The sequence below is a fragment of the Phodopus roborovskii genome, unplaced genomic scaffold (assembly GCF_943737965.1).
Source record: "Phodopus roborovskii unplaced genomic scaffold, PHOROB, whole genome shotgun sequence".
NCBI classification, from domain to species: domain Eukaryota; kingdom Metazoa; phylum Chordata; class Mammalia; order Rodentia; family Cricetidae; genus Phodopus; species Phodopus roborovskii.
The window spans coordinates 2,416,514-2,443,912 of NW_026126447.1; the positions used below are offsets into that span (position 1 = coordinate 2,416,514).

Sequence of the window (27,399 nt, forward strand, 5' to 3'; positions counted from 1 at the left end):
ATTATATTGGTAGCTCATGCTGAGAACTGCCCTGCTGTCCATGGTATGGATTACCCTGCACACATCTAACCTAAATGTGATTTATTTTTAGCACTAGTTTCTTTTAAATGTGGTTAGTTATTTCATTTCCTATACTGAAATTTCAATATGCACACATTTAGGGGCAATTGTGTCTAATTATTTTGATGGGGGTGATGTAAGGCATGGGATAAGTAACGAATGGAAAGACAGAATGGAAGTTCAGCAGTGTGATCAGTCCTGGGGATGCTGAGTTCAGTGCTAAATGTGTTGAAACAAATTTACATTTTCTATTTATCATGAAATCTTGTCTCTGAACTTTATAGATACACAGGGCAGTTCTGGAACCTTCCAAAGGACTTGATTACCTTTGCTGCGGCGACGACTGCGGTACTGTTCTGTGTAGAACGTCAGCTGTGTTTCGTCATCTGCTTCTGAGCCTGATGTCCCCTTGGTTCTCCCAAAGCTGATTCCCCCTGCAGAGATGTACCATCAGTCAGTCAACATTGCTGGATGCTAGAAGTTTGTTAAAGTCCTCAGCCATTCTGGAGACCCACAGCACTAGCCTTCACTGCTGATCCACAGAGACTCAGGAGTCTTCATGATTAATAGAAGGAGTTAAGATAGGCAGTGAGGCAGATCTGGGTTCTAATCATGGTTCAGCAGCTTCGAAAGTATATGACCTTGAAGTGCCATCTCACCTTTATGAGCTCTGATCTATTTCTAAAAGAAGGGAAGTAACTTTTAACCTCATGGACTTGTTTTTTTTTTTTCTTCCATATTTTCCATATCGATCCCGGTTCCCTCTCCCTCCCTCCCTTAATTCCTCCTTTCTTCTCTCCCTCCTTCCCAATGTCTCCTGCCCATCCTCCCATCCCATGTACTTGTTTTTAAGATGAGAAAGAAATATGCCATGAGCCTTCATCTAGTAGTTGATGGAAGCAGAAGAAGACACCCACAGCTAAACACTGAGCCAAACTCTTGGAATCCAGTTGCAGACAGGGAGGAATGATGAGCAAAGGGGTCAAGAGCAGGCTGGAGAAATCCACAGAAACTGCACAACAGAATAAGGGGGAGCTCATGGATAGCTGGGAAACAAGATAGGACTGACACAGATTCCCTGAAGGTAATGTTGGTTGGGAGGACTGGACAGTCTACGGGGTCTCTGGTAGTGGATCAGTACTTATCCCTAGTATACGCATGGACTTTGGGAGCCCATCCCACATAGAGGGATGCTCTCTCATCCTAGACACATGGAGGAGGGCCTAGTCCCTTCTCCAAATGATATGACAGATTTTGAAGATTTTCCATGAAAGGCATAACCTTCCCTGGGGAGAAGAAAGCAGATGGGGTGGTCCACAGTATATTAAATAATGGGAAACTAATATTCTATGTATGATGAGTTTAACACTTTAAAATATTCTTCAGATAGCTTAATTTCACATATATTTCAACCAAGGGCTTTGGATATGCCAGGCTCAAAACCTGATGCAAAGACACAAAGATAAATGCTAGTCATCCCTTACCAGCCAGGGTAACATAAGCTAGTCAGGGGGACAAATGGGATCCTTAGGAGCCTTAAACCTAATTCATAGCTTATGTTTTCCACAAAAGGAGACGCTAGGACTATGGGAGAGAACAATTCATTTTAACTCGGACGACTTAGGAAAGTTTTATGGAGGAGTGAAGATTTAAGTCATGGTTTGAAAGATAGATGGTGCTTTTGCATTAGAAAGAGGAGTTTCTAGGAGTGGCCTTGTGAAGCATCCCTGAGGAAAGGGAGCTGAGCAGATATAGGCAACACCAAACCCAGGACTGACTAAAGATGAGGTGCTCATACCACACTATGGGAGGCTTGAGTGTTTCATTAAGGTATAGGTATAGGAGAACCTTTTTTAAAAACTGTCACAGAAGGTCTTAGAGCAAGAAAATGAATTAATTATATGTGTGTATGCCAAAAAGGACACTCTGGGCACGGAGGTAATAGAATGTGTGCCAGACTGAGTGAGCAGCTAGAAGGCTTTGTAATGACCCAAAAGAACAGGTACAAAATGAAATGGGAACATGTACAGAGTGGATGGGAAAGGGGATGTATATGAGAACTGCTTCAGAGATAGGTTGAGAGGAACATGTAGGAACAAAGGACAATGATTCATAGGCTCTGAATAATTGATTGCCAAAAGAATAATGAAAAAAGAATAGTAAAAATAGTGCCCAGACACTAAAAATCTTTGACTCTGAATGGAGGAGAGCAGGATTTTCTATTCATAATCTTCATGTGTTTGAGTTTTGTATTTGGTTATTTAGTGAGTTAATGAGTTGAGTCTGGGTTTTTTATTTATTTATTTTTATAAAGGAAAGTATTTAATTGGTGTCTGTTTATAGTTTAGAGGTTTAGTCCATTATCAACACAGCAGGAAGCATGGCATCCCACAGGCAAGCATGGTGCTGGAGAAGGAGCTGGGAATTCTACATCTGGATCTGCAGGCAGCAGGAAGAGACCTTCTTATGCCCTGATGCCCACTCAGATGTGACATACTTCCTCTAACAAGGCCATGGCATCACTAACAAGGCCACACCTTCTAATTCCTCACAAATAACTACACTCCCTAATAACTAAACTTTCAAATACATGAGCCTATGAGGGCCATTCCTATATGAATCACCACAGTGTGTGAAGGTGCATGTGTGAGTGTGAGCATGCCCATTGGGAGGCCAGAGGTTAACTCTGGGTGTCTCTCTCTGCTTCTTTCTTTCTTTCTTTCTATCTATCTATCTATCTATCTATCTATCTATCTATCTATCTATCATCTTCTATCTCTCTCCCTATTATGGAGCTCAGAGATCACTGATTTATCAGGGCTAACTGGTCAGTTAACTTCAAGGATATGCTCAGTTTGTTATACCCTTTCCTCCCATCCAGCAAAGGAGTTACAGGTTGCACTAGTTCTGGCTTTTTGCAGGGTGCTGGGAATTGGACTCAGGTCCTTATGTTTGTGAAGCAAACACTTCACCAACCAAGTCTTCTCTCTGGCTTTTTTTTTCCTTGAAAGAAAGAATTCAAGTTACTGTGCTTTTCTACTCTTAACTCAGATTAAATTCTAGAAAAGTTACTTGTATTCTAGACCCTTCCAGTTGCTTCATATTCACTTGGTCAGCTCTGGAACTCCTGATTGAATTTGGGATTCTTAGAAGTAGTCACACTAGATAGGATGAACTAAATGATTATGCTTTAATTTATACTTGGAATTTTAGCCTTGTTCAGGGTATGAAATACATTTCATTCTAATTGTACTGATTGTAGAATATACTGATTGTAGAAAACGACAGTGTACTTACTGGAAAGTGGAGATGTCAGGTATGCTGCTTAGATTTTAGTGGGAAACTGATATTTCACTTAGTTATCATTAATTTTGTGAAGGCTTAAAGCTATTAAGAGTAGATATAAGGCACAATAAATTAATTAGCAATTGACAGACAAGCCAGCTCAAACTGTCTTGAGTAGCTCCAAAATTTGGGCTCCCATCTGGAAGTCCTGAGGGGCTGTGTGCACCTGAGAGTTGCTGTAATATGCATTTTCTTCATTTCACTTTCTTCTATGAGTTTGGTTTATTTTCATATGAACACAATACTAGCCACAGTTCCTAGTGTTATATTCCCCAATGAATAAGAAAAGATTATCAACTTGGTCACAGGATCTAAAATAGAAAGAATGCACAATGTCCTGTTTGGCTTAACCACATAGAGTGGCTGGCACCTTGGGCTCTGGTGCCCAAGGCTTACCTCATGGAAAAGACAGTAAGATGACCTCTATATAGCTCATTCTGGCCTTAAAGTCTTGATCCACCTCCTATGCCTCCCAAGTACCAGGATTACAAGCATGAGGAATCATGCCTGGTAATATTTTTTAGACTTTTTAAAAAATAAGGTCAGGGTGCCTGTGAGGGGGAAAAGATGGTAAGAGGGAGGGAGGGAAAGAGGGAGGGAAGGAGGGAGAGGGAACTTAGATCGACATGTAAAATAAAAAAAATAATAAAAATTATTGAATTAAAAATATATACATAAGGTATTGAAAGACATGGATTAAGTCACTGAGAAAATCTATGCCTAGGGAAGAATCGAGGAAGTCAGAGATCCAGAGCACGATGAGGGTAGCTATGTGGGCAGGGAGAAGAGGCGATTTTAAAGAAATGTACAAATAGTGATAATGTCATTTAAGAGGAGGGGACCTCAATTAGAAAAATCCCTCCATAAGACAAATCTGTAGTCAAGGCTGTAGGACATTTTCTTACTTATTGACTGATAAGGAAAGGCCAAGCCCATTGTGCATAATTCTATTCCTGGGCTGATGATCCCATGTTCTATAAGAAAACAGACAGAACAAGCAAACCAAAAGGAGAAAAACATTGAGCAATCCTCCTTCATGACTTCTGTAATCACCACCATTCCTGACCTGTTTGAGTTTCTGTCCTGGCTTCCTTCAATAATGGACTACACTGTGGAAGTGTATGCCAAATAAACCCTTCCATCCCCAGTTTTCTTTTGAGTCATGGTGTTTTAATTCAACAATAGTGACCCTAACATAGACAGCCTCCTTGAAAGATGGAGCCTTTGAAAATAGATTATTAATTCTGAATCAATATGCCAAGTCTTGTGTGATGTGTATTCCTTACCTCCTTCCAAAGTCACTGAATTAATAGGAGGATGGTTTTGTTACATCTACTTTACAGATGTGGTAACTAATCATTGGAAAAGATACATGAATTAGTAATAACTGAAGCTGGGCCTTTTAGCTAGGGGAAACTGAAGTCTGGGTTCAAGTGCTTGAGCCATTTAGAGCACTGTCTTTCAGTGTAATGGGCCATAGATTTAGGAAATAAATACTTTTGTTCCTCTCTTTAACAGCAGTTCCTTTTTGTTGTCATTTTAGCATTACTGGGGATTGAACCCATGTTTTCATTAATACTATCAAAGTGATGTACCATTAAGTTACCAACTCAAGATGCATTTTCATGAGTAAAAAATTACAAGGGTAACCTCAACTGATATTTCTCCAATATCTATCATCAGACATGTTCTCACACAATACCTCCTCAAACCTGCTGAAAATCTCTGAGGAAGTAGAAGACCCTAGTTCAACCAAATGAAACATCACATTGAAAGGCGTTGAGAAGGACATGTTAGAGACCCTTTGCGGTTCTGGAAGTAGCTGAACAGCAGAAGGTCCAAGGCCAGTATGACTTTAAAAGTTACCATCAAAATACTTTGTGGTCATAAAGATGAAACAAAAATGAGAGAAAGAAGTTGGAGGGAGAGGAGGACTTTTGTTCATCTACTTATTTCACAGCCAGAAAGAATTGAAGATATTTGACAAAGCAACTCCAAGAGCCAGGGGGAGCATCTTCCTACTGTCTGGTATATTATGGGCAGCAGAGTAAAAGGGAGTATGGCAGCTCTACAGGACTATACAAGACCCCTTTCTGCCCCTTAGAGCCATGCCCTAACTTTTCACCATTCCAGTGAAATTCCTTGTGTTTCCCATCCATGGTTCTACATACCTTTCTACTTTATTTTTTTCTTTCCTCCTTTGTCAAAGAAATAATCTACTCTGCTCTTGCTGTAGTGTATTTAAATGATATGCATGACTCAGACAGAATTCCCTCCCTACTGTGATAGGCTAGTGGAGGTGACAGAAAAACAACTAGACAATTTTATTGTAATAAGGAAAACTATACCAAAATAATGCCATTTCTCTACAGGACTTTGAGCCAAGCCTTTAACACATGTTGGCTCATGTTATTCCCAGAGGAGCCTTAAGAGGCAAGATGCTACTTTAATTTTCATTCACATGGTTGAGAAAATACAGGCACAGGAATATTAAGTGATATGATATGTCCAGGGTCACACAGTTTATAAGTAATAGAAACACCATTCATATCTCAGAAGAGGCTCTAAAGTCTGTTCCTTTAGGTTGTGTGCTGACATGCAGTAAGATATGCACAAATACCTCATTTAATGTCCACATCCATCCAAATGACAGTATCAGAAACCTTTTTTTTTTATTTAAATAGTGCAAATCAAGGTAGTAAATGGGGAATTGGGATTGCATGGGGAAGGTGTGTATTTGTGTATGTATATGTGTGCACGTTCACATGGGCATGCTCATTTGGGGAAGTCTGTGTGTGAGCAAGGATCCATATGCTAAGTGCTGTAACTTAGCAGGTCTTTTCCTGGATCCTATCATAAGAACATATTTCCTTCTACTCCCAGTTTCTTCTCTGAGGTTTTCTATAGTAACTCTCCTAAAACACTAATCAGCTTAGCAAGATATTTGAGCTTATCCACCCTTCCATATGCCTCAAAACACAGAGACTATGCATTGTGAGCTTCTAAGAGGGATAGTTGCTATTCACCCTCAAATCTCCTCTGACTCTTACCTCCCTTCTGTAGTAATAAGGGACCTAGTTTTAGTGTGTAAACTGAGGTTCAGCATGGTTGTTTGCTTTCCAGCCTGTCTAGTAGAAATATAATATAAATCACACATACATAAGTGTTTTAATAAGCACACTTAGAATGTAGAAATAGGGACTGGAGAGATGGTTCAGTGGTTGAGAGCATTGGCTGTTCTTTCAGAAGACTAGGTTTCATTCCCAGCACCCATAATTTAGCTCACAACCATCTGTGACTCCATTTTCAGGATGAAATGCTCTCTTCTGTTCTCTGTGGATACTGCACACACATAGTACACAGACATACATTCAACAAACATGGATATACATGAAATAAAGCTAAATAAAATGAAAATGATAAAAATAATTTTATTGAATTAATTTTCCTAGTATATTTAAAAATATATAAAATTTATTTTTTTAATTTAAGTTTGAAACAAGCTTGTTTTACATGTCAATCACAGTTTCCACACCCTATTCTTTCTCCTCCATGGGGAGGGTGATATCTTCCATTATGCCCACATACAACCAAACTTAACACTAAAATATTTTATTTCTTTATAATAAGGCTTTATTTAAAACTAAGTATGCATGTCATGTTTGCAGCATGTTTGCACATAGACAACCCATATTTCACATACCCACCCCACTTGAGAGCACAATTCTGAATGTACTTGTATAGCAAATGCTATAGAAAAGAATAATTAGGGCAAGGACCTGGGCACAGGAGAAAGATGAATAAGCCAGAGCCTCACAAGTTATAATGTTTGTGTGTGAATTACATAAAAGATGATAAAGATGAGATTCCATTAAAAAAAATAACCACAGTCCCTGCTCTCAATGTTCTAAGGTTCTAGCTGGTTTCAAAGAGGTTTAATTTATGAGTCTTGAGATGTTGCATATGTCTATAGAAGGAAATTAAGCCATTGGCATAAGATGTGTATTATAATACTCTCATTCATTTTCTGTATGAACTTGGGTAAGGTTCTTAAACCCTCTGAATTCATGTTTGACTGCCAGGTAACTTGGTCAATTTGGGCTAAATGTTAGGCTTCCTGTAAACAATTATCACCAAGACCAAAAGCTTGAGAGTGGGGGAACCTCAATTTATTGGCTTGCATAGAGGGTGCAAAAGCTGTTGCCTGGTAGTCCCTCTTCCACTGTGACTTCCCAGAAAGGCAGCAGCTATCCAAGGTCTATAGCCACCAAGCATCCATATAATCTGAAAAGGTGAGATACCAATTGTGGACTGACTTGGAGGTGATTCAAATGGATGGCAAGGGGTTCCCACTGCTGCTGCTTTGATATAAAATTGATGATTTTGTGCCCTAGGGCTGTACTAGGATTTACACTTTGTCAGAAAAAGAACAGAAGGAATGATCTGTCTGCCAGAATCAGTGGCTTCTGACTTCTTTAGCTTGCCGTTCTCTGCTTAGAGAGGTCTGTGATGAAGCCACCAAGATGCTAGCCTAGGCACATACCACGGGGCAAGGAGGGCTGTGCAGGGCACTTTATATGTGAAAATGCATCTGCCACTCAAAGAGGTCTGACATGCAAGAGTAATTTCCAGTTTTAGTGACAGACAAATCAATAATCTGAATCTGCACAAAAGATTATAGAGAGCAGAGCTCATCTTTGAACTTGGTTTGGGTTCCATTCTACATCCCTGTTGTTGTGAAAATTTGTTCAACCTTATCAGTTATTGAGGAAATGTAAACCAAAACCATCAATATCAGGTTATAATCCTAGTTTGGTCTTTGGGAAAATAATGTGATTAAAAACAAATGATACTGAAATAGAACAATATGAATTGTTCACACAATGGCTGAGGAAATGAAAATGGCACAGCTGTTATAGAAAGTATTTTGAAAGTTTCTTGAACAGTTAAATACATTTACTACAGAATTCAACAATTGCACTCTAAGGCATATGGCACTAAGCACAAAAAGGTTATTAAACAAATAGTTGTAGGGGGGCATTCATAGCTGTATTCTCTGCAAATCTCAAATGTCTGTCAACTGGTAAATGGATAAAACGTAGTCATATGGAATATTACTGACATATGATAAACACTGACATATGGAACCATGTAGCTAGACCTCACAAACATTTTATGAAGTGAGAGAAGATGGATATAAAAGGCCACAAATAGTAAGATGTGTGCTATAGAAACCATCCAGAGGAGATGCATCCAAAGAGAAAGAAAATAGATAGGGTGAGGAAGAGGGAGCTAAGAATAGTGAATGACTGTTAATGAGTACTGGTTTTTGTTGGTGATGAGTAAGCTTGGAAGTAGATAGAGGTGATAGTTACCCAACTCTGTAAATGTGTGAAATGTCACTGAGTTATGCACATTAAAATGATTAATAGTTCATTTTATATTATGTAAATTTTAGTTCAAAAGGTGAAAAAATAAAAGAAGCCCTCTATTTACTGAAATCACTAGACAGATGAAAGACATGTAGCATAAGAAATATAGAAAGGAAAGGAAAGTCATCCAGTACAAAGAAGGGAAGTGGTACACAGCTTCCTTGATAGAGACCAAGCTCTCAGAATTCCTGGATCCCAGCCTTGTGATTGGGATGGAAAGGCTAACCATTCAGCTCTTCTAGACCTTGATTTCACTTCAAATAATGCAAACAATATAACACAATTATTTACTAATTAATATAAAATATATTTACTCAGTTATCACACTACTAAACAGTCTTCTAATGTGGCAAACAAAACAGACAAATACTCCTGAATTTTTCAAGTCAACTTTCTGGGGAAACATTTGAGATATTGTGGGCATAACATTCTTGGGTTTAGCAAAAGCCTCTGTGTAAAGTCTTAAGTGAATTTTGCCAACAAGTAGGTAGAGATACTCAGAAGTATTTAGAGGTTTCTTGTGATGACACAGATAGCTGGTGGAAAACAGGAAGGCTCATGTCAAATTTATTCTGGGTCAGCGTAGCATTTCATACAAGTCTATGGTCATATTATGAGAAAAACTATAGCAAGGGAACACAGTCTTTGCTGGGTCTTTGAGAGGTTAGCATGTTGTTCTTCTTTGCAAATCTACCTTTCCTGCTTGGGCTACCCTGACTGAAGACCTCTTTTGTCAGCTCTGCTAGGCCTGCCTCTAACCTCTCCACACTCCATCTCCCATTCTTGCTATCATGATGGATGGTGGTGCCATACTAAATTATTCAGGCTCCATGTCTTCCTCAAGCCAATGACAGCAATATTGCATTTTCAGATTGTCCCAAACTGCACCAAATAAAGAAATATGTGTCTAAGGAATGCAAAAACCCATCTGACCTGCAACCATCCAGGGAATATAAATGGTGTCAGCCATGGGTGGAAGACAGAAACCACTAAAACATTCCATGTCCTCTGAACCACAGAAGTAGCAATTGCTCCCAGTCTGGAACTAAATCACAGATGTTCAAGTGCATTCACCTCTTAGAGACATTTTCATTCATGGTGCATGTGTGTGTGCATGTGCGTGTGTGTGTGTGTGTGTGTGTGTGTGTGTGTGTGTGTGTGTGTGTGTGTGATCATGTTCTGTTTTGTTTTTTGTTGTTGCTGCAGTTACAAAGACTGAACAAAAGCAATTTATGGGAGGAGAGGATTTATTTCATCTAACTCTTTCCAATTGCAGTCTATTATTGAGAGGAGTCAGAGCAGAAACTATAGTCACTTCCATGCGATTCCTCAGTCAAGGATATCTCATAGGTTTTGGGGATCAAATCTACCACATGTGATGATGCAGCCCAAGACTCACTGGCTTGCCAATATAATTGGTGATCTGGAGACCAATGAGAAAACTTGTCTGGAAGTAGAGTGTTGAAATTCCTGTAGACAACATCCAAGATTGCCCTTCCTCTTTCACATACACATATAAGTATACACTGTCTTGATTAGTTTTATTGTCAACTCACACAACCTGTAGTCACCTGGAAAGGAGAGATCTCAGTTAAAGAATTCTCCAGATGAGATTGACCACATCTATCAGAGATATCCTTGACTGAGGAATGGCATGGAAGTGTCAAGTCCACTGTGATGTTTGCCATCATCCCAAAGTAGGTAGGCCTTCTCTGTATAAGAAAGGTAGCTGAGCATAAACCAGTGACTGAGGCAGTAAGTAGCAATCCTCTGTTTCTACTGCAGATTCCTGACTGTAGTTTCTGCTCTGACTCCTCTATTTGTAACTGCAGCAGCAACAACAACAAAAAACAAAACAGAACATGATCAAACACACACACAAATACACTCACACGCACACGCACACACACATGTACCAAAGTCCATTCATACCCTAGGGATACATACTGGTTCCAATGCCAGAGGTCCTATAGACTGCCCAGCCCAGACCTCTTGACTGACACCCACTTCCAGGGTGCATGGTTAGGTCCTATGCTGGTTCCCTAGCTGTCAGACTGGGGTCCATGAGCTCCCACTTGCTCAGGTCTGGCTGATAATTCTTATTGGCTAGCTCTACATATAAATTAACAAATGCTTACTAATCTGTGTAGTCATGTCATACTGGTAACATTCTGACCTGTTACTCCTTTTGTGGCTTCATGGTGCCTCCCCAACTCTGTCTTCTTTCTCTCAGTAACTCTGTTTGGATTTTCCACCTAGCTATATTCTGCCTGGCCATTGGACAAAACAGTTTTCTTTATTCCTCAACAAATAAAAGCAACACATATTTACAGCATACAGAAGGACATCCCACATCAACTTTTGGTGTTATTTTGACAACGAGTGCTAACTGCCATGTGTAGTGACTGGCATATTGTACAGAGATGACTACATATAAGCTTCATTCTCAAATGCTGATAGGCAAAAGTAGCTGGATTTCTTTGCTATGGTTAAGGACGCACAAAGATAAACAGTGAGATCTACATTCAGAACCTGGCTTATCTGAATTTCCAGGAGATTCTTCAGTATTTCTGGGTTTCATGCTGAATCTTAAAATTGGTCTGTTCAGTGAAATGTATTTGCAATAGAAACACAATTAAACATGTGTTTTATAATTTATGAAAAATAGAAATGTGTACATTTGTAGAAGACATTAAATTATAACATCTCTAAAGTAGATTTTCATGAGATCATTAAAACACTGTGACATAAATTTGTTTTCTCCATAATACATTGTTATTGTACAGAGAAAAACACAAAGAGGAGTTTTACATAGTTGCTGATACTTGATATTAATTCTACTATGTATAGAATAAAAAGAAATACATAGATATATATTTTATGATAATAGGGACGACCCAGGGCCTCATGCATACTAGGTCAATTATCTGTTACTAAATCAAATGCCTTGACCTAAAAATGAATATATTTTAACACAAAAAGTAAAAAAACACTAGGCACAATGGTACACTCATTTTATCACAGTGCTTTTGAGAATTAAGTAGGAGGGTCAAAAAATGTAAGATCAGCCTTGCTTAATAATAAAATCTTCTCTAATGCAACCAATTAATCAATCAATAGACCAATCAGACAAAGGATGTAAAAATTCATTATCAGATGTATTTAAGGTTATAAACTTATAAGGTGGAAAACCTATAAAAGTACAAGGCTATTCTGATTTGAACTATGTGAATATGCACATATTGATATTTGAGTAAATATAATGAAGTTCTACTGGTAGTTGGATCCTTTACATGAAAATATTTGAGGTCCTCAAATTTCTTTTCTCATTTTTACTGATAGTTATTTTATAATTTTTCTTCAATAAATTCCAATACTTGATAATAAAAAATAGAACATACATAAACTTTTGGAAAGATTTCTTATTGTTGCATCAGTTTAAACCAAGTTGTCATTTGGCCTCTACTGTAACATGAACATCCAGAATTTTTTTTTGGTCCACACACTACAAAAAAACTCTTCAATCAAATGTAACCCATTGTTTAATTAGACTGAAACATTATCTTCTATAACATCTCAGTGTTAGTCAGGGAAAGATTATATTTAACAAAGTTGTCTTTTACAAAATTCCGTTCTCCTTTTTTTTTTTTTGCCTTCTGGCCATTGTCAGCTGTGACCTTCATCAGAGGTAGATCCTCTTGTTCAGTTCTTACTCTGCAAGGACCTTAGGGATTAGCCTGCAATCCACTATTATGAAGGAATGACTGAAAGGCTATCAGCATTCATCTAAAAGGCAGCCAGCTTCTCTGGAACTCTTGGAACACAGGCACTCTATATGTTGTCTCTTAGGAAACTTGCTCCTGCACTGTGAGGGGCTCAGCCATGTGAAGGGGTTATTAACAACTCAGAGGAGACCAGTTTTTAAAACACCTCAGCCACCCCTGGTCGCAAAATGTGTTTGTGTGCATGGAGGCGGGGAACAGCTTCTATTTGATTCTAACCCACCTCCCATACTGAGCTTTCCCAGATAGAACCTGGTTATTGTGGAGCTGAGACAATACATACATACCTCCTTTATCTTCGATGAACTCTTAACTTCTGGAATCTATGCAAGAAAGATTATAGTTTTAAGGGACTAAGTCTGCTTTGGTATATTTTGCAGGAGTAGATAATAGGAAAACTACTATATCTATCCTATAAAATTACTCAGTCTTTCTAAGCCATTATCATGTACCAGCCTTTGGTATTGAAAGAGAAACACAGTTTCCAAAGATGTAAGAGCTACATCTGTCCTGTTCCTAAGATGATAAATGAAAAAGATATTAGCAGTCATCAAATATTTCATACCACTTAACAATTTTAATTCCTTCCTCAAGATAAGGACATATTTGTCCCTCACAATGGTTGGATGATATTGGCTTTGATATTCCATTTGGAAGATAAGAAAATGAGGATCAGAGATGTTATAAATGGCTTGCTCAAGGTCATATAGCTCAGAGATAACAAAATGAAAACTGGATACAAAGGGAGTTCTGGAAACGAGCAATTGGTTAAAAGAGAAGATTTGAGTCTCTGCTATTGGCTAGGAATCAAGTCACCTATAATTTGCATCACCTAGAGTCTATTTATACATTTGGAATGACAAGGTCAGGTTGCTCCTTTATTCTATACAATTGTCTTTTAGAATACAGTGAGTCTACTCATAGTCTTTCCTCCATAAGATAATTATTATTAATAATCCCTTCGGCTATTTCTCACATTCTTTCAAAATACGACTTTTGGGATTATAATTTACTTTAGAAAAATCATAGTACATAAAAGAATATAGTAAACAAGTCAAATACTCTTATTTCCTCATATTTGTATCTTTAACCATGAATTTAATATGCATATGTTTTACAATGTGACTTAAGAATATCAGTGAGTTTTGTCAAAACTATCTGTGTCCACATATCTTTGTGTTTGAACTATGTATTGGGATCCAAGTTTATGCCTGGCATTTTCTACTGTATAATTTCTATCTATACTATGCATGTGTATTTCTGGGTGAACACACCTAGATCTATACATTTACATCTTCAATACAAACATGTATATCCAACAAAACATTAAGGAAATTTCCTCTAAATAATAATTACCCTCTTTTTGATCTTTTTTTTAACCTCTTTGGAGGAAATAAACATGGATCATTTTTGGAATTAAAATAGCATTTGTGTGAATATTCATCTCTAACATAATTTCATATTTGCCTCATTATTTACCAAACCCCCTGGTGCCTAGAGTTTTCTTTTCTTTTTAAATGTTGCCAAAGATTGGATTTAGGACCTCCAACAAGCTATGTAAACACTCTACCACTTGTGGGATAACTAAGCCTCAATGGGACAGACAGTTGATCTAGAGCATGTGCAGTAAATATTTTCTGACAGCCAGCCTGGGCCTGCCAGAGGGCTTTGACAACATCAACCAAGTCTGGTGAGATGATGTGGGCCTATGTATAGATAGTGACCACATCATCTCAGCAGATGCCAGCTTGGTGGATCTCTTCCCCTGGAACAGGGTTAAGGGGTATATAAGGCTTACCCTTTCATAGAATAAACTGAGCATGTTGTTTCATCTTTTTCCTAATTCCTGTGCTATTGGTGTCATGCTCACTTTCCCCAACCCCCAGTGGATAACCACCAGGACCCTGCAACAACCACTGAAATGAACTTTTAGCCTTTGAAATTTTTTTTGTAACACATAAAATAAATGACCTAGAGACAGGTACTGGTGTTCAAACTTCAAGCTGATTATCAGAAAACCAAGCAGCAGGGCACTAGCTCTCATTTTACCTCAGATTAAAATGTGATCCTGGTTCCACCAAACCTCAGACTGAAGCCTCTGCTCAGTGTGGCTAGAGAATCTTGAGACTTCAATGTCTTCCTATCCTCAATATGGCTAGAGAATTAATGTCTGATACTGATTATTGAAAACCCTGCTCCTGTCTTTTATATCCCTGTTGAGATTAGAGGACTGTGATCCCAGGTGCTGAGATCATCTTTGTGTGAGCTGTCTCTCTTTAGGACCAAATCAATCTTGTGTAGATCTGTGAGGCCTTGGCCTCACAGAGATCTGTCTACCTCTTAATCTTGAGGCCTAGGATTAAAGCTGTGTACCACCATCTCCTAGCTTCTGAATGCTGGGATTAAAGGTGTATATCACCACTGCCTGATCTCTATAGCTTAAAGCTAATTTTGCTTTCAGAATTATTATGCTTTATTAAATTATAAATAATATATTACCACACCTTTTCTTTAAAATATTGTTCCATAGAATATATTTCAATCCTTTGTTCCTCTTTTCCATCCTGCTAGATCTTCTTTACCTCCTTATTACAAGTCCTTCATGTCTCTCTAAGGACAACAAAAATACCCCAAAACTGAAAATCAAAACAAACCAAAAATAAGTAAGATAATAAAAAGCCCAAACAAAGCACACACACACACACACACACACACACACACACACACACACACACACACACACACACATGGTTGCACTCACGGATGCACACACATATGCATGGATGCACACATGTGAATCCTACATAAAGAGGAGTTGCTATACAAAATAGTATTGACTTAGTTCATATCTCAGATTCATACTGTCAAGATATTCTTTAGTGAGGATATACCCACATAATCTTGATTTGCAATATGTAAGAGTCCATGCCACTATAACCTCCATCAACAGCATTAGGTATCGCATTGTTACTTTAGAATCTTAAAATTTGATGTCCTTTCTATATTTTGAATTAATTTTGTCACATTCTTACCAACATAAAGTAAGTTTGCTCAAGTACGTTGTGAATTTTGATGTGTAGAATCAGGCATGACAGCTCAGGTATGATCTGACCTGCACTGAGCAGAAATGGACTACCAGTTGCTGGCCCTACATATGAGACATAATCACACTACCTTGACTTCTGCAGTTGTGCTGACAGCTGACTTACATTCAATATGCCCTCAGTTCTTTGTCCACATGAACTGCAAACAAAACAGGTCTTTTTCCTATCTGTAGAATTGATTTTTCTATACTAAAGCAAAGAATATTTTGTACTGCCAAATTATATCTGTGTGATTCAGCCCTCTCAAGATACTTTTGTCTGATCTCTCATTTTCATTATTTTCTGACTTTATGTCCTGTATGGGTTTGATAAACACGAGGAGAGAGAACTAATAGTTTCTAGGTATCTGCCAATTGTCAAGAAGCAGGATTAGAGGTTTATATTTGTACATAAAGAGTATAACTAAGTTGATATGGTTATCCCTGTATTACTTACCATGAAAACAATGTTTGAAGAGAGTATTTGGCTTGTACAAGACTGCAGAGTCAAATCAGGTATGGTGGCACATGCCTTTAATTCCCAGGACTCTGGTAGATATTTTGAGTTCAAGGCCAGCCTGCTCTATATAGCAATTTCCAGGCCAGTGGGGGCTACATATTGAGACCTGTGTTAGAAATATATGATAGGTGGAATAGATGATAGATGGATGGATGGATGGACGGTCAGACAGACAGACAGACAAATATTATGACTAAGTGCACAGTCAGAGGAAGATATAGGATGCTGTTTTCTACTATCTCTCTCCACCTTACCCATTAGAGACAGGGTCTGCACCAGAACTCAGAGCTTGCCATTTTTCAACTAGGCTAACTGGCCAACAAGTTCCAACAGAAAGCCCCCACTACTCTCTTCTAGCTAGGGTCATAGGCACACATACATACCCACCTTGTTGATGTATGCTTGGTGTTCACGCCCAGGTTGTTATGATTGTATAACATTGAACAATCTCTCTAGCACCTTTCCACAGATTTTATTTTATTTTATTTTACTTTTAGTTTTCTGAGACAGGGTTTCTCCCTAGCTTTGGAACCTGTCCTGGAACTATCTCTTGTAGACCAGGCTGGTCTCAAACTCACAGAGATCCACCTGCCTCTGCCTCCTGAGTGCTGGGATTAAAGGCGAAGGCATGTGCCACCAACACCCAGCTCTTTCCACACATTTTTATAAGCCTACAGCCTGTCTTGATATCTCCAAGATTATAATCAGCCCTATAGTTCCAAAACCATATCTTAAGTCATTTTAGCTCCTTAAAAGTAATTTTCTTGTACCTGGAGAAAGGGACTTCAAAGTAAATACTTACAACTTCTATGCATGTTAAAATTCCATTCTATATGAAACATCTTCATGTTCCTCCTTCTAGCTTTCAGACCTTTTTACTGATTTATGTGACACATCTGACAGTTTTGGGATGAATTTAGTTCTATACTTTCATCTTGTAATAAGGTTTCAGGTATTTGATGAAATGGAACAATCATTTCCTTGTTCTTATTTTTCCATGAGCAATTTAAAAACTTGAATTATTTTGTTGGTTTCTTTCAGATTTGCCCATCATGCATTGACAAATATGAAGTTTTAGCCATTTTGGTAGTCTTATAAATTTAGGATTAATGGATAGGAATTTTTTTTTATCTCTCTTCCTATCTTTTAGTTTTCTATACAAATATATCTCCTCCCTTTATGAGTCCCATGTCATTACTCTTTGTAGCTATCTTTAGTTATTTTTTAAGCACTTCAGTTTTTTTTCCATATCCTACTTTGAAAAAAAAAGTCTATTTCATTTTAGAATATCTGGTCTAAGTACCAGCAGACTTTCTCCTCTGCTATTAAATTATTATGTGTACGTTCCTAAATTTTTGGTTATAAATTTTCATCTTTTGAAATTGAAATGTTCTTATTTTACTAATATCCAGTGCTGGCAAGGGTCTTATGAAATGATCATTTTCCTAAATTGCTGTGAGCAGTGCAAATTTGTACAGCCTTTTTGGGAACCAATTTGGCAATATGAGATAAAAAAAAAAAGTTAAAAATGTCCATCTCTTTTGATACACTTCTGGGGTATTCATTTTCAAGAAACTACCCTATACATAGGAAGGGGTTTATGTACCATTGTATATATGTTAATGCTATTTGAACAGCAACTTAAAGGGAATAACGAATGGTGTTGCAATATAATCTATGCTTTTTGGTGATAAATGCCATGGGAAACAGGTATGTTCCCATAGCACTTTTTCAAAAAGGGAGAGAGAAAACATAAACTCTAAGATAGCAAATTATTATCATTATACACGGAGATTCTGTATGTTACACAAGAACAAGCTATTGGTTTCCCTACTAACTTACACATAGTTATGGCAAATTCGGATCCAAAGATAAAACACTACTTGGGTATTCTGGAAAGAAAAAAAAAGCATGTATTTTCTGGAAAGAAATTGAAACTTCAAGAAAGCAGTTAATAGATGATAAGTTTCAAGGTTTATCCCTTAAAAGGTAAGCCACACATACTAACCAGGCTACTAGTACATGAACAAGTTTGTTTTATATAGGATGAGGGTGTGGTGGATGCACTTTAGATAAGTTAAAGAGAGAAAGACAGAGACCAAAAAAAGGGAGTCCACAGACTGTAAAACTTTTACCCACATCTCTGGTTGATATCTGAGCCACACAGGTAGGAAGCAGGTCCCAACAACCTCAGTTAAAGGTAACACAGTTCTGAGTTTGAGCTACTGCATGACACAGGACAGGAACTAGGCAAGGTAGCAGTGTTAGAAAATAAAGCATCAGCAGTCGGTGATGGAAATATAACAAAATCCAAGCGTTGTCGTCACAATAAGTTAAGATATTCTCTAAATCAATCTAAAGTCACTCAATATATAGAGAAGTAGAAAACCTTACCTATTTCCACAAGAAAAGACAATTGTAAATTTTCCTTAAGAGGATACAGATGTCAGAATATCAGATAGTTGTCACTATACCTGAAATCAATTAGTCACATGATGCTTTCAAGAATAAAAATGTAAAAAGTATTACAGGATTCATATATTAACATCTGTTGGAAGTGGATGACTTTGGGGGGGGATCATTTTTCTTAGGAGTGCATCTCTTATAGATTTATAAATAGTGATATAACAGATACATAGTGTACACTGCAGAAGATGAGGCAAGAAGAAATTAATGAAAATTGGAAAGGAATACTGTGAAGTGTTGTGGTCTGGACGTGACATGGCTATTGTACACATGAACTCATAGTGGTTGTCCTCACTGTTAGGAACTAGCAGCCAGCAGACCCCGCCCGACGATGGGCAGGACACTTATGGCCATGTCATTTCTAAGTCAGCCTTACCTGGCAGCTCAAGCTTTACCTAGTGGCTAGAGGATTCAGTTATGCATGTACAAGCCCCCCCCCCCTTTTAAAGCAAGCGCCCCACACCCGCTCTCTCTCTCCTGCTTTCCTGCTTTCTGTTGGCCACCAGCTACCCCCTCCCTTTCTCTCCCCTCTCTCAATAAACTCCACGTGGGCGCTGACTCTCGTGTTTGTGTTTTATAGTCATTAGCTGCAGCAAAAGAAAAATATTGGTGCCAAAACACAGGCAGGCTCTCCTTGAGGGTCACTGGCGGCCATCGGCTGGTGGGCAGCCAGCCAGAGATACTCGGGATCCTGTTTCCGATACCAGCGGTCCACCTCCATCCTCCCCGTTTGCTGGAAATACCACCCCACACCAGCTTCAATAAGGTACCCTTTTAAATTTTAACCCATTCCTTTAGGTTGGGTACATTCCTCATGGGTGGAAGACATACTGCTCAGGGCGGTATATCTGCTCTGCTCTTGGACTGCTGAGTCCTTCTGGCCTCTCTTGGCCCCTGGCAACGTTTTCAGGCTGACAAGCTTTGAATAACGCTCTGCCATTCTCACTTATGTGGCCACACTCTTCAACTGACAAGTTAACTGACAAGTTCCAAGCTGCTTGGTCACTTCCCACTCCACCCATGGGGAATAAACCGACCAAGGAAATACCCCCCCCACCACTCCACTGGGATGTCTGATAGAAAATTTAAAACCCTTTCACTTAATGCCACTTGTTAAGGCACCCAGACTTATTTACCGTTGTACTGAAAAGTGGCCTAGATATCCCCTAGAAAATAATTCAAATTGGCCGCATAACGGCTTTCTAGATCCCGATATTTTACTGGATCTTTCAAATTACTGCCAGCGAACAGGTAGATGGAAGGAGTTACCATATGTTCAAGCTTTTCTCTATCTCTCTGCTAAACACTCTCCTCTTCCTCCTCTCCATCTAATGTTCTTCTAGCCATGCAAGCTGAATCTGAAGAAACCTCCACTAACTTAGACCCTGCTAATGAACCTCCGCCGCTCCATCCTCAACGTTCAACTACCTCTTCTGCTTCTCCTTCCTCTTCAACTCCTTCCTCTCCAGCGCTGGGTCGATCTAAAGGCTCAACTCTTGCACCTACTTTCACTCCCCCTGTTACCTGCTCTCGGACTGCCTTATGTTCTCAACCCACCAAAGCCAAGCCAGCTACAGTTTTCCCCTTGCGAGAAGTGGCTGGGGTGGATGGTCTGGCTAACGTACATGTCCCTTTCTCTCTATCAGAACTTTTTCAGGTACAACATAGACTGGGTTCCTATACCTCTAACCCTACTGCCTTTATAAAACAGTTTCAGTATATCACCCTATCCTATAGCCTCACTTTTCATCATATATACATACATGTATATGTATGCACATATACATGTACATATACATATACATACATACATACATACATACATACATATATATAATCTTAACCAATAACCTACTACCTGAGGAACGTAGACGAGTATTCACTACCCAAGAACTTGACAAAATCAAGCCAGTCAAAAGGCCTAGAGAGGGTCTGCTGAGGCCCCAGTAAGGAGATACTGGTAAGTTGATGGCTGCAGGTGGAGGGAGAATTATTTCCCTTTAGGAGTCCCTCAGTCCCACTGAATGACTCCACATCTGCACATACATTGCCATCACTAATTGGACTCAGTGGGTTAAACCAACACACAAATGAATATGAAAGGAGGACATGATGTTGGGAGGAAGAAATCACAGGGTCCCAGGGGATAACTTGAAATAATAATGAAAATTGTGTATGATCAAGATACATTTTGTACACATAGGACATTTTGAAAGAATAAATACAAATTAAAAGAAAAATATAAATAAAAATAAGTAGGAAAAACTGGATGCAATAACTGCACTGGAAATATAATCAATGACTTTGAAGATAGATTAGCAGCAATTTCATGGGCAGAAGAAACAGAAGAAGGTTTAAAAATGTTATACAATGACTGAGGCACTCTTAAGACAATACCAAAAAGCATAAATGTAGACAACTAGAGACTATCAAATAAAAAAAAAAAAAAGAATTGAAGGGAGACAAAAGGATACATGAACTAAATTTACTGAACATAAGATACTAGCCCAGGAAACACCAGACAACATTAACATGAAATGAAGCACAGATATCCTTCATTTATCCATTTTAATATGGTAAAGAAAAGCACAAACATTTGAAAGAAAGGAGTAAACTACATTTCCTAGCAGAAGATATGACTATTTATAGAACAGTTACAAAGAATCTATAAAATAACTTTTTGAATAAGTGAGTTTTAGTAAGACTGAAAAATATGAAGCAAATATACAGAAGTCAATTTCTGTTGTACAGACTGACAGAGGACAAGTGGAAAATGATGTTCCAAATACTTTCACAGGCCATAGTGCAAAGTATAGTTTAAACTGTTAATGAAATGTTGTGTAGAAGACATGTTTGACTTCTATAAAAAACTTCAAAGTGCCAGCAAACACAAACTAAATACATGAACAAAAATACTATGCAAGTGGATTGAATGCCTCATATTTAAGATCGCCAATCTAAATTTATATAAATGTTACATGCAATCCTAGTCATCATTTAAGCTAGCAGATATTTTAAAGCAGAAATTGTTGAGGTGTTTCCAAAATGTATAGAGGAGAACAAACAACTTGCCATGTCATAGCAGTTTTAAAGTAAACTTGAGGTGTTTGCACTCTATGGTTTCAAGGTTAACCATAAGGGCCACAAGAAACAATAACCAAGGCAGCAAAAAAGGATTAGGCAATAGATAAAAAATAACACCAAAACAAACCAAAAAACTAAACAGAAAATTCAGAAATATACAATCTGACTTTTGACACAGTTGCTAAAGGAAGGTATTTTTTTGACAAATGTTGCAAAAATACCTAGAGATAGACGGCAAAAGAAATCAACACAGTCCCTGCATTTGTAATAACCATACTGAGCACCTCGACACAGATCATAAACCTAAATCATAGACTTAAACCTTTAAACTTTCTGGATGGAAATGAAAGATAAAACTTTTTCTGACCTCAGGATATACAATAGTCTTTAAAAAGCAATTGTGCTGACCATAAAAGAAAAATATTAAAATTAGATTTAACTATCTTTTATTTTTTGAGATTATAATATTATTACATATACCTCTCCATTATCTCCTTCAAATTCATGGTCTCTTTCTTCTAAATATTAACATTTTTTTCTCAATAAAAGATAAAACTAAGCAAAAAGAAAAGTAATCACTCAAAAAGGAGACAATGTTTAAATGCATATATCAGTAAAGGGCTTGTATCAATATTTTATACTTTTCCATAAAATATTCTACCACACAGACACAAAAGATAAAGCAAAAAGACACCAGAAGTTCTGAAGTATTGTCTCAAAAATATGAATGTAAGTAAGCAAACTGACAGGTCCTTGGCCCTTTAGTCATAGCGAAATGCAAATTAAATTACTTCATGATATTATTATAAAACTATTAGAATACTTACAGTTCAACAAACATTAACAATACCAACTTTGGTAAGGATTTAAAGTTAAAAAATCTTGTACTAATGATAAGGATTTTCATCATATATCTTGTGTGAAAAATATTGCTCAGAATTTCTACTTTCTACAAAAACCATATGACACACCATTCTTAGTTATTTACTCAAGAGAAATACAAGCATAAACCCACATAAAGTACTGTATATATTCATAGTAGATCCTTTCAGAATAGCAATCTTGGAATGAATTCAAGTGCCCATTAATTGGTACACAAATGAAATAGAAAAATATTTCTAGATAACAAAGGCATTTAGCATTAAAAACTAAGTAGAGCTATATACAGTCATACAGATGAATATCAAAATCACTGTGCTAACACAAAGATGTTAGACACAAAGGAGAAAATATTATTTTCACTAGATACACTAGATACACTAGAAAAAACACACCTACTATGGTTACAGAAAGCAGATTTGTGGTTGGCTATTGTGGGGGATGAAGCTTGTGTTATAGAATAGCCAAGGACATTCTTTATTGAGGGATATAAAATGTTTTCTAATGGGTAAATAAGTGTAGTTTATATAACTTACAGTTGGAAATTTTGATTTAGAAAAATACTAGTGAATCAAGAAAAAAATAGATTAAAATGTAAGTATAGGTGCTGTTTGGATGCCAGGGTGATGGAATTTGCTTTTAATTTTTTTGTCTGTACTTTGGGGAACTTTTCAAATTTTTATTTCTTTTTAAATAATGCTGGGGATGTAACTCAGGTTCTTGAATTTACACTGAGCCACAGAAGTTCCACAATATTTCTGTAGCAAACTGAACCATTATTTTATGTTTCTGCCACTTATCAGACCAAGAAGCACACTGAGTTATATATGAGCAATATGTGATCTAAGACAACTTGCTCCTAAATCACCTTCTTCTTGTTGTTCTCATTTACGGACAGAGAGGTAATCCCAGAGAGACAAAAGTGCTCACTTCTCTGTATTTCAGGCATCAAATTGGAGGAGACACAATTCAATGAATTATCAGATACCATGATTTGAGCAAAATGATCCCCTTTTCTCCCGGTAACTGGGAAGCTTTTGCAATACATCACATTAGTTTGGAATTGCTTTGTATACTGAAAATACATCATATATATCCAACATAGGCTAGGAAAAATACTATATTTGGTATGAAAACATGCAGATGAATCTCACTTCTGAAATTCTGTGGTAGTTTTAAACAGCCTTTCAATTCTTTTGCATATATCCTACTTAGCTGGGGAGGTCTCTGATTCATGCATCTACGTGGGCTTCTTGCTGTTTTAAGTGGAAATGAATGGTAAGAGTAGAGCTATGTGCTTTCCAAGACAAGGTCTTAAGGGACGAGGCTGGATGTGACCCACTGCTATGACTCCTCAGTACCTCTCAAAAGGCCTCGTGGAGGTAAAAAGATCACAGCACCAGCAGAGGTCAACAATTTACATATAGCTAGCTTCTTACAGTCCCAGAAACCTATAGCTCTACCTGGTATTGGAGTCAGCCACACTAAGCACCCCAAGTAAGCATTGCTAGTTTATTCCTACCCAAATTCCAAATACAAAGAACCATGAGCAAATTTAATAACAACAAAACCAATGATGATTCTTAAACACAAAGCTTTGTGGTAACAATCACAATGTGGTGCATTCAAAGGTTCCTGCAAACTTTGGATGACTGAGGAAATACTTGGAGTCTTAATTTACTATTAATTTTTGTATAATTAAGCCATTATTTGAGTTCATTGTATACAATAAATCTGTGAAGTTAGGATGAAAATATTTTGGGTCTCACTAAACACAGTTCAAGGACATGCTGATAGTGGGAGTCAATCGTATCAGTTTAGTTCTAAATTCTTTATAAAGCCCATCTTTCAAATCAGGTCAGTATATATAGGAATGTGTCTGCCTTGGTGTAATGCTGTTCTGTGGCTTGCAGAGTTGTGTGGATTGGTGCATCTGTGGTTATCTTAGCTAATGTGTGGTGAGGGCTGTGAGGTTCTCATGAAAAGAGCATCTTCCCACCTGTCATCTAACTAGACCCATTATAGGAGCAGAGTGTGAGTTCACTGACATGTTGAGAAGGTGGCAGAAGTGAGCTGACAGGGTCTTTAACCTAGTGCTGTCCTCAGCTCTCTGTATGTTATGGCAACACTATATGGCAACAGTAGCTGGTGGTGACAACTGGGAAGTTTCCAGAATAGTCAATGACTCAATGAGGTGAGGTGAAACATCTATTGGATACAGAGAACATCTGTTTCCCCCAGACTGGGAAAGGTCCATTTCTTCTAGGCCAGTCATATAAAGCCTTCTGGACAAATTCTAAATTTAAGGAGCTGAGATACAAATGGAATGGACTAGATTCAATTTACTATTTTCATTTTTCTTTTCCTTTCTTGAACAAGTTTAAGAGTTTTGAGCTGTTTTGGGAGAAGAGGGTAGGGAAACATTATTTTTTAAAGTGGAAAAAAATTCAAACAACACACATCCAATTATCCAGAGTAGTTTCAGTGAAACTGCTTTAAGATGGAGTAGAAGAGGGTTGTTTGTGGACAGGAGTAGTGGTTCTCCTGCCCATCCCACATGTGTCAAGGATAGGTTTTCCCCTCCTGTAGTGTTAAGTGTGAGTGACTTTTGGTCAAAAGAAATAAAGCATTATGAGTTCACAAGGACAACCCTCATGGCGGTATACAGCTATGAAAAGATATTCCCATTTTAATGCTACTTGATGAGTTATTAGCCTGTTGATCCCAGTGTGAAATATTTTACATGTGCTGACACTGTTTTCCATTCTTTGAGCTACCAACCTACCCCTTTGCCCTTTTCCATTTCTGTACGATTAGAAAGCAGCATCTTGTCAGAGTAGATGTCACACTCCACTTTCTTCAGATCATGTAATGAATCCTGGGGTACATTTCATATGCCCTGAATATAAGTTCCCCCCACCACACACACACTTCTACCATCACCAGTATTGTATCTTGGGACACTAAAAAAGGATGCAAGTAAATTTTATTTTTTAAAAATACTATTATAGTGCCTAGAAGGATGGCTCAGTTGTTAAGAGTACCAGCTACTTTTCTGGAGGACATAGGTTTGATTTCCTGTGCCTAAATGTCAGCTTACAATTGTATGTAATTCCAGCCTCAGTGGATCTAAAGCCCTCTTCTAGCCTCTACTGGCAACAGGCACACATGTGATGCACAAACATCCATGCAGAGAAAACAACAATGCATATTTTTAAAATCACTGTTATGTAAAAAGAACACATAACTTCTGTTTTGTTCCTCACCCACAAAGGCAAGGCACAAGCTAATGTTATTACTGTTCAAAGGGATTCAAAAGCCAATGGTATGGAAGTTATTCCTAGCTAAGTCTCAGGATGCTGTAACTGCACTGTGGCTCTATTGATGTTACCATGTAGCATTAGGCACACCATACAACATTTTAAACTCCCCATTTTCTCTTATAAAAGGAAAACAATTTTCTATTTTCCAGGTAGATCATAAGCCATCACTCAGGTAGTTAGCATTCTTGGAAATGGCTCCTAACCAGGATCTTTGGCTGGTATCTTTCATCCTAGAAAATACATCACCAGGTATATAGGTTTAACTTGGAAGAGAACATGGTAAACATGGTAGTCATAGTGAACCTTTCTTATCTCTCTTTTGGAGAAGAGCCCCAGTGTTTCTAGTTATAACCCACAGGCTTTGTCATGTTTTGCTGTCTCCACAACTGCAATCTCAGGTTAAGCTTCCTTGTTCTCTACTTATAATTCTCTGCCATCCTCAGCCTTTTACGTCTTCAATTGCCACTTCCATACAAATGATTATAAATGATAATTAATCCACTTATAATCCCTGCTTGTGAGTCTCTAATGGCTGTTCATTAATCTAGGATGGTGCTTCAAAACCTACAACTGATCAAATCATGGATCCGCATTCTGCTTCTCTAGTTTTATCTCACTCTGCACAGTGCTCCACACATCCAAACATGGGCCTTCACATACACTAACTTACTTTGGCATCAGGATCATAATGTCTTTTCCTCCTTATAATTCTTTGGATTCACTTCATCCAGGTGTCTGTACTAAAGATACTTTCATATAGAATCCTTCCCTGAATCACCCTATGTGAGACTGCCTGTTCTTATACCTCATCATTCTATTTCCTTTCTCTACATTATTTTACCTATAGTATTTATTACTTTCTGAAATGACATAGCAGCTACATTTATTGTCCTTCTCTTAACATAGAATATTGTCTTAGGTGTGTCAGCACATCAGCATTTCTTTGTTCTATTACCATAGTCTCTCTTTCTCTCTCTCTTTCATACATACATACATACACACACACACACACACACACACACACACACACACACACTGTGCCCAATAAGAAGATGAGCAGCTGAAGAGAAATTATTTACCCATTCTCCTTCTCAGATATGATTCAGGAGGTTGGTAAATCTCTGGCACAGACATATACATTTCAAGCTCTTTGTGTAAGTGGGAAAATTCACTAGGGAAATGGATGCAATGAAATTGATTTTATTAGACAAGGTATATGTTTCCCAAACTGTTCTCTGTTCCCAGGAATTGATTTCTGGTTTAAGAAATGTAAGTAGCAAGGTCTATGAGGACCAGGGCAGCAAAGTTCCTTTTATGGACAGTACAGGAAGCTGAGAGAGTGTTCTCTAGAGATCTCTATGCCCTATAATACACCTCTCACTGCTCTACCATCACAACTGGTTGCAGTTTTACTCCCTCTATAGTT

At 37.9% G+C, this 27,399-nt stretch overlaps 1 protein-coding gene across 3 annotated transcripts in view; it reads right to left on the bottom strand.

Moving 5' to 3' along the window:
- Positions 1-27,399, bottom strand: part of Astn2 (astrotactin 2) — a 951,602-nt gene that overhangs the window by 625,459 nt on the left and 298,744 nt on the right. For all 3 annotated transcript variants that reach the window (XM_051188027.1, XM_051188026.1, XM_051188028.1), the window contains one exon: positions 387-494. In XM_051188027.1, the coding sequence (XP_051043984.1) occupies positions 387-494 (108 nt within the window). The remainder of the gene's footprint in view (positions 1-386; positions 495-27,399) is intronic.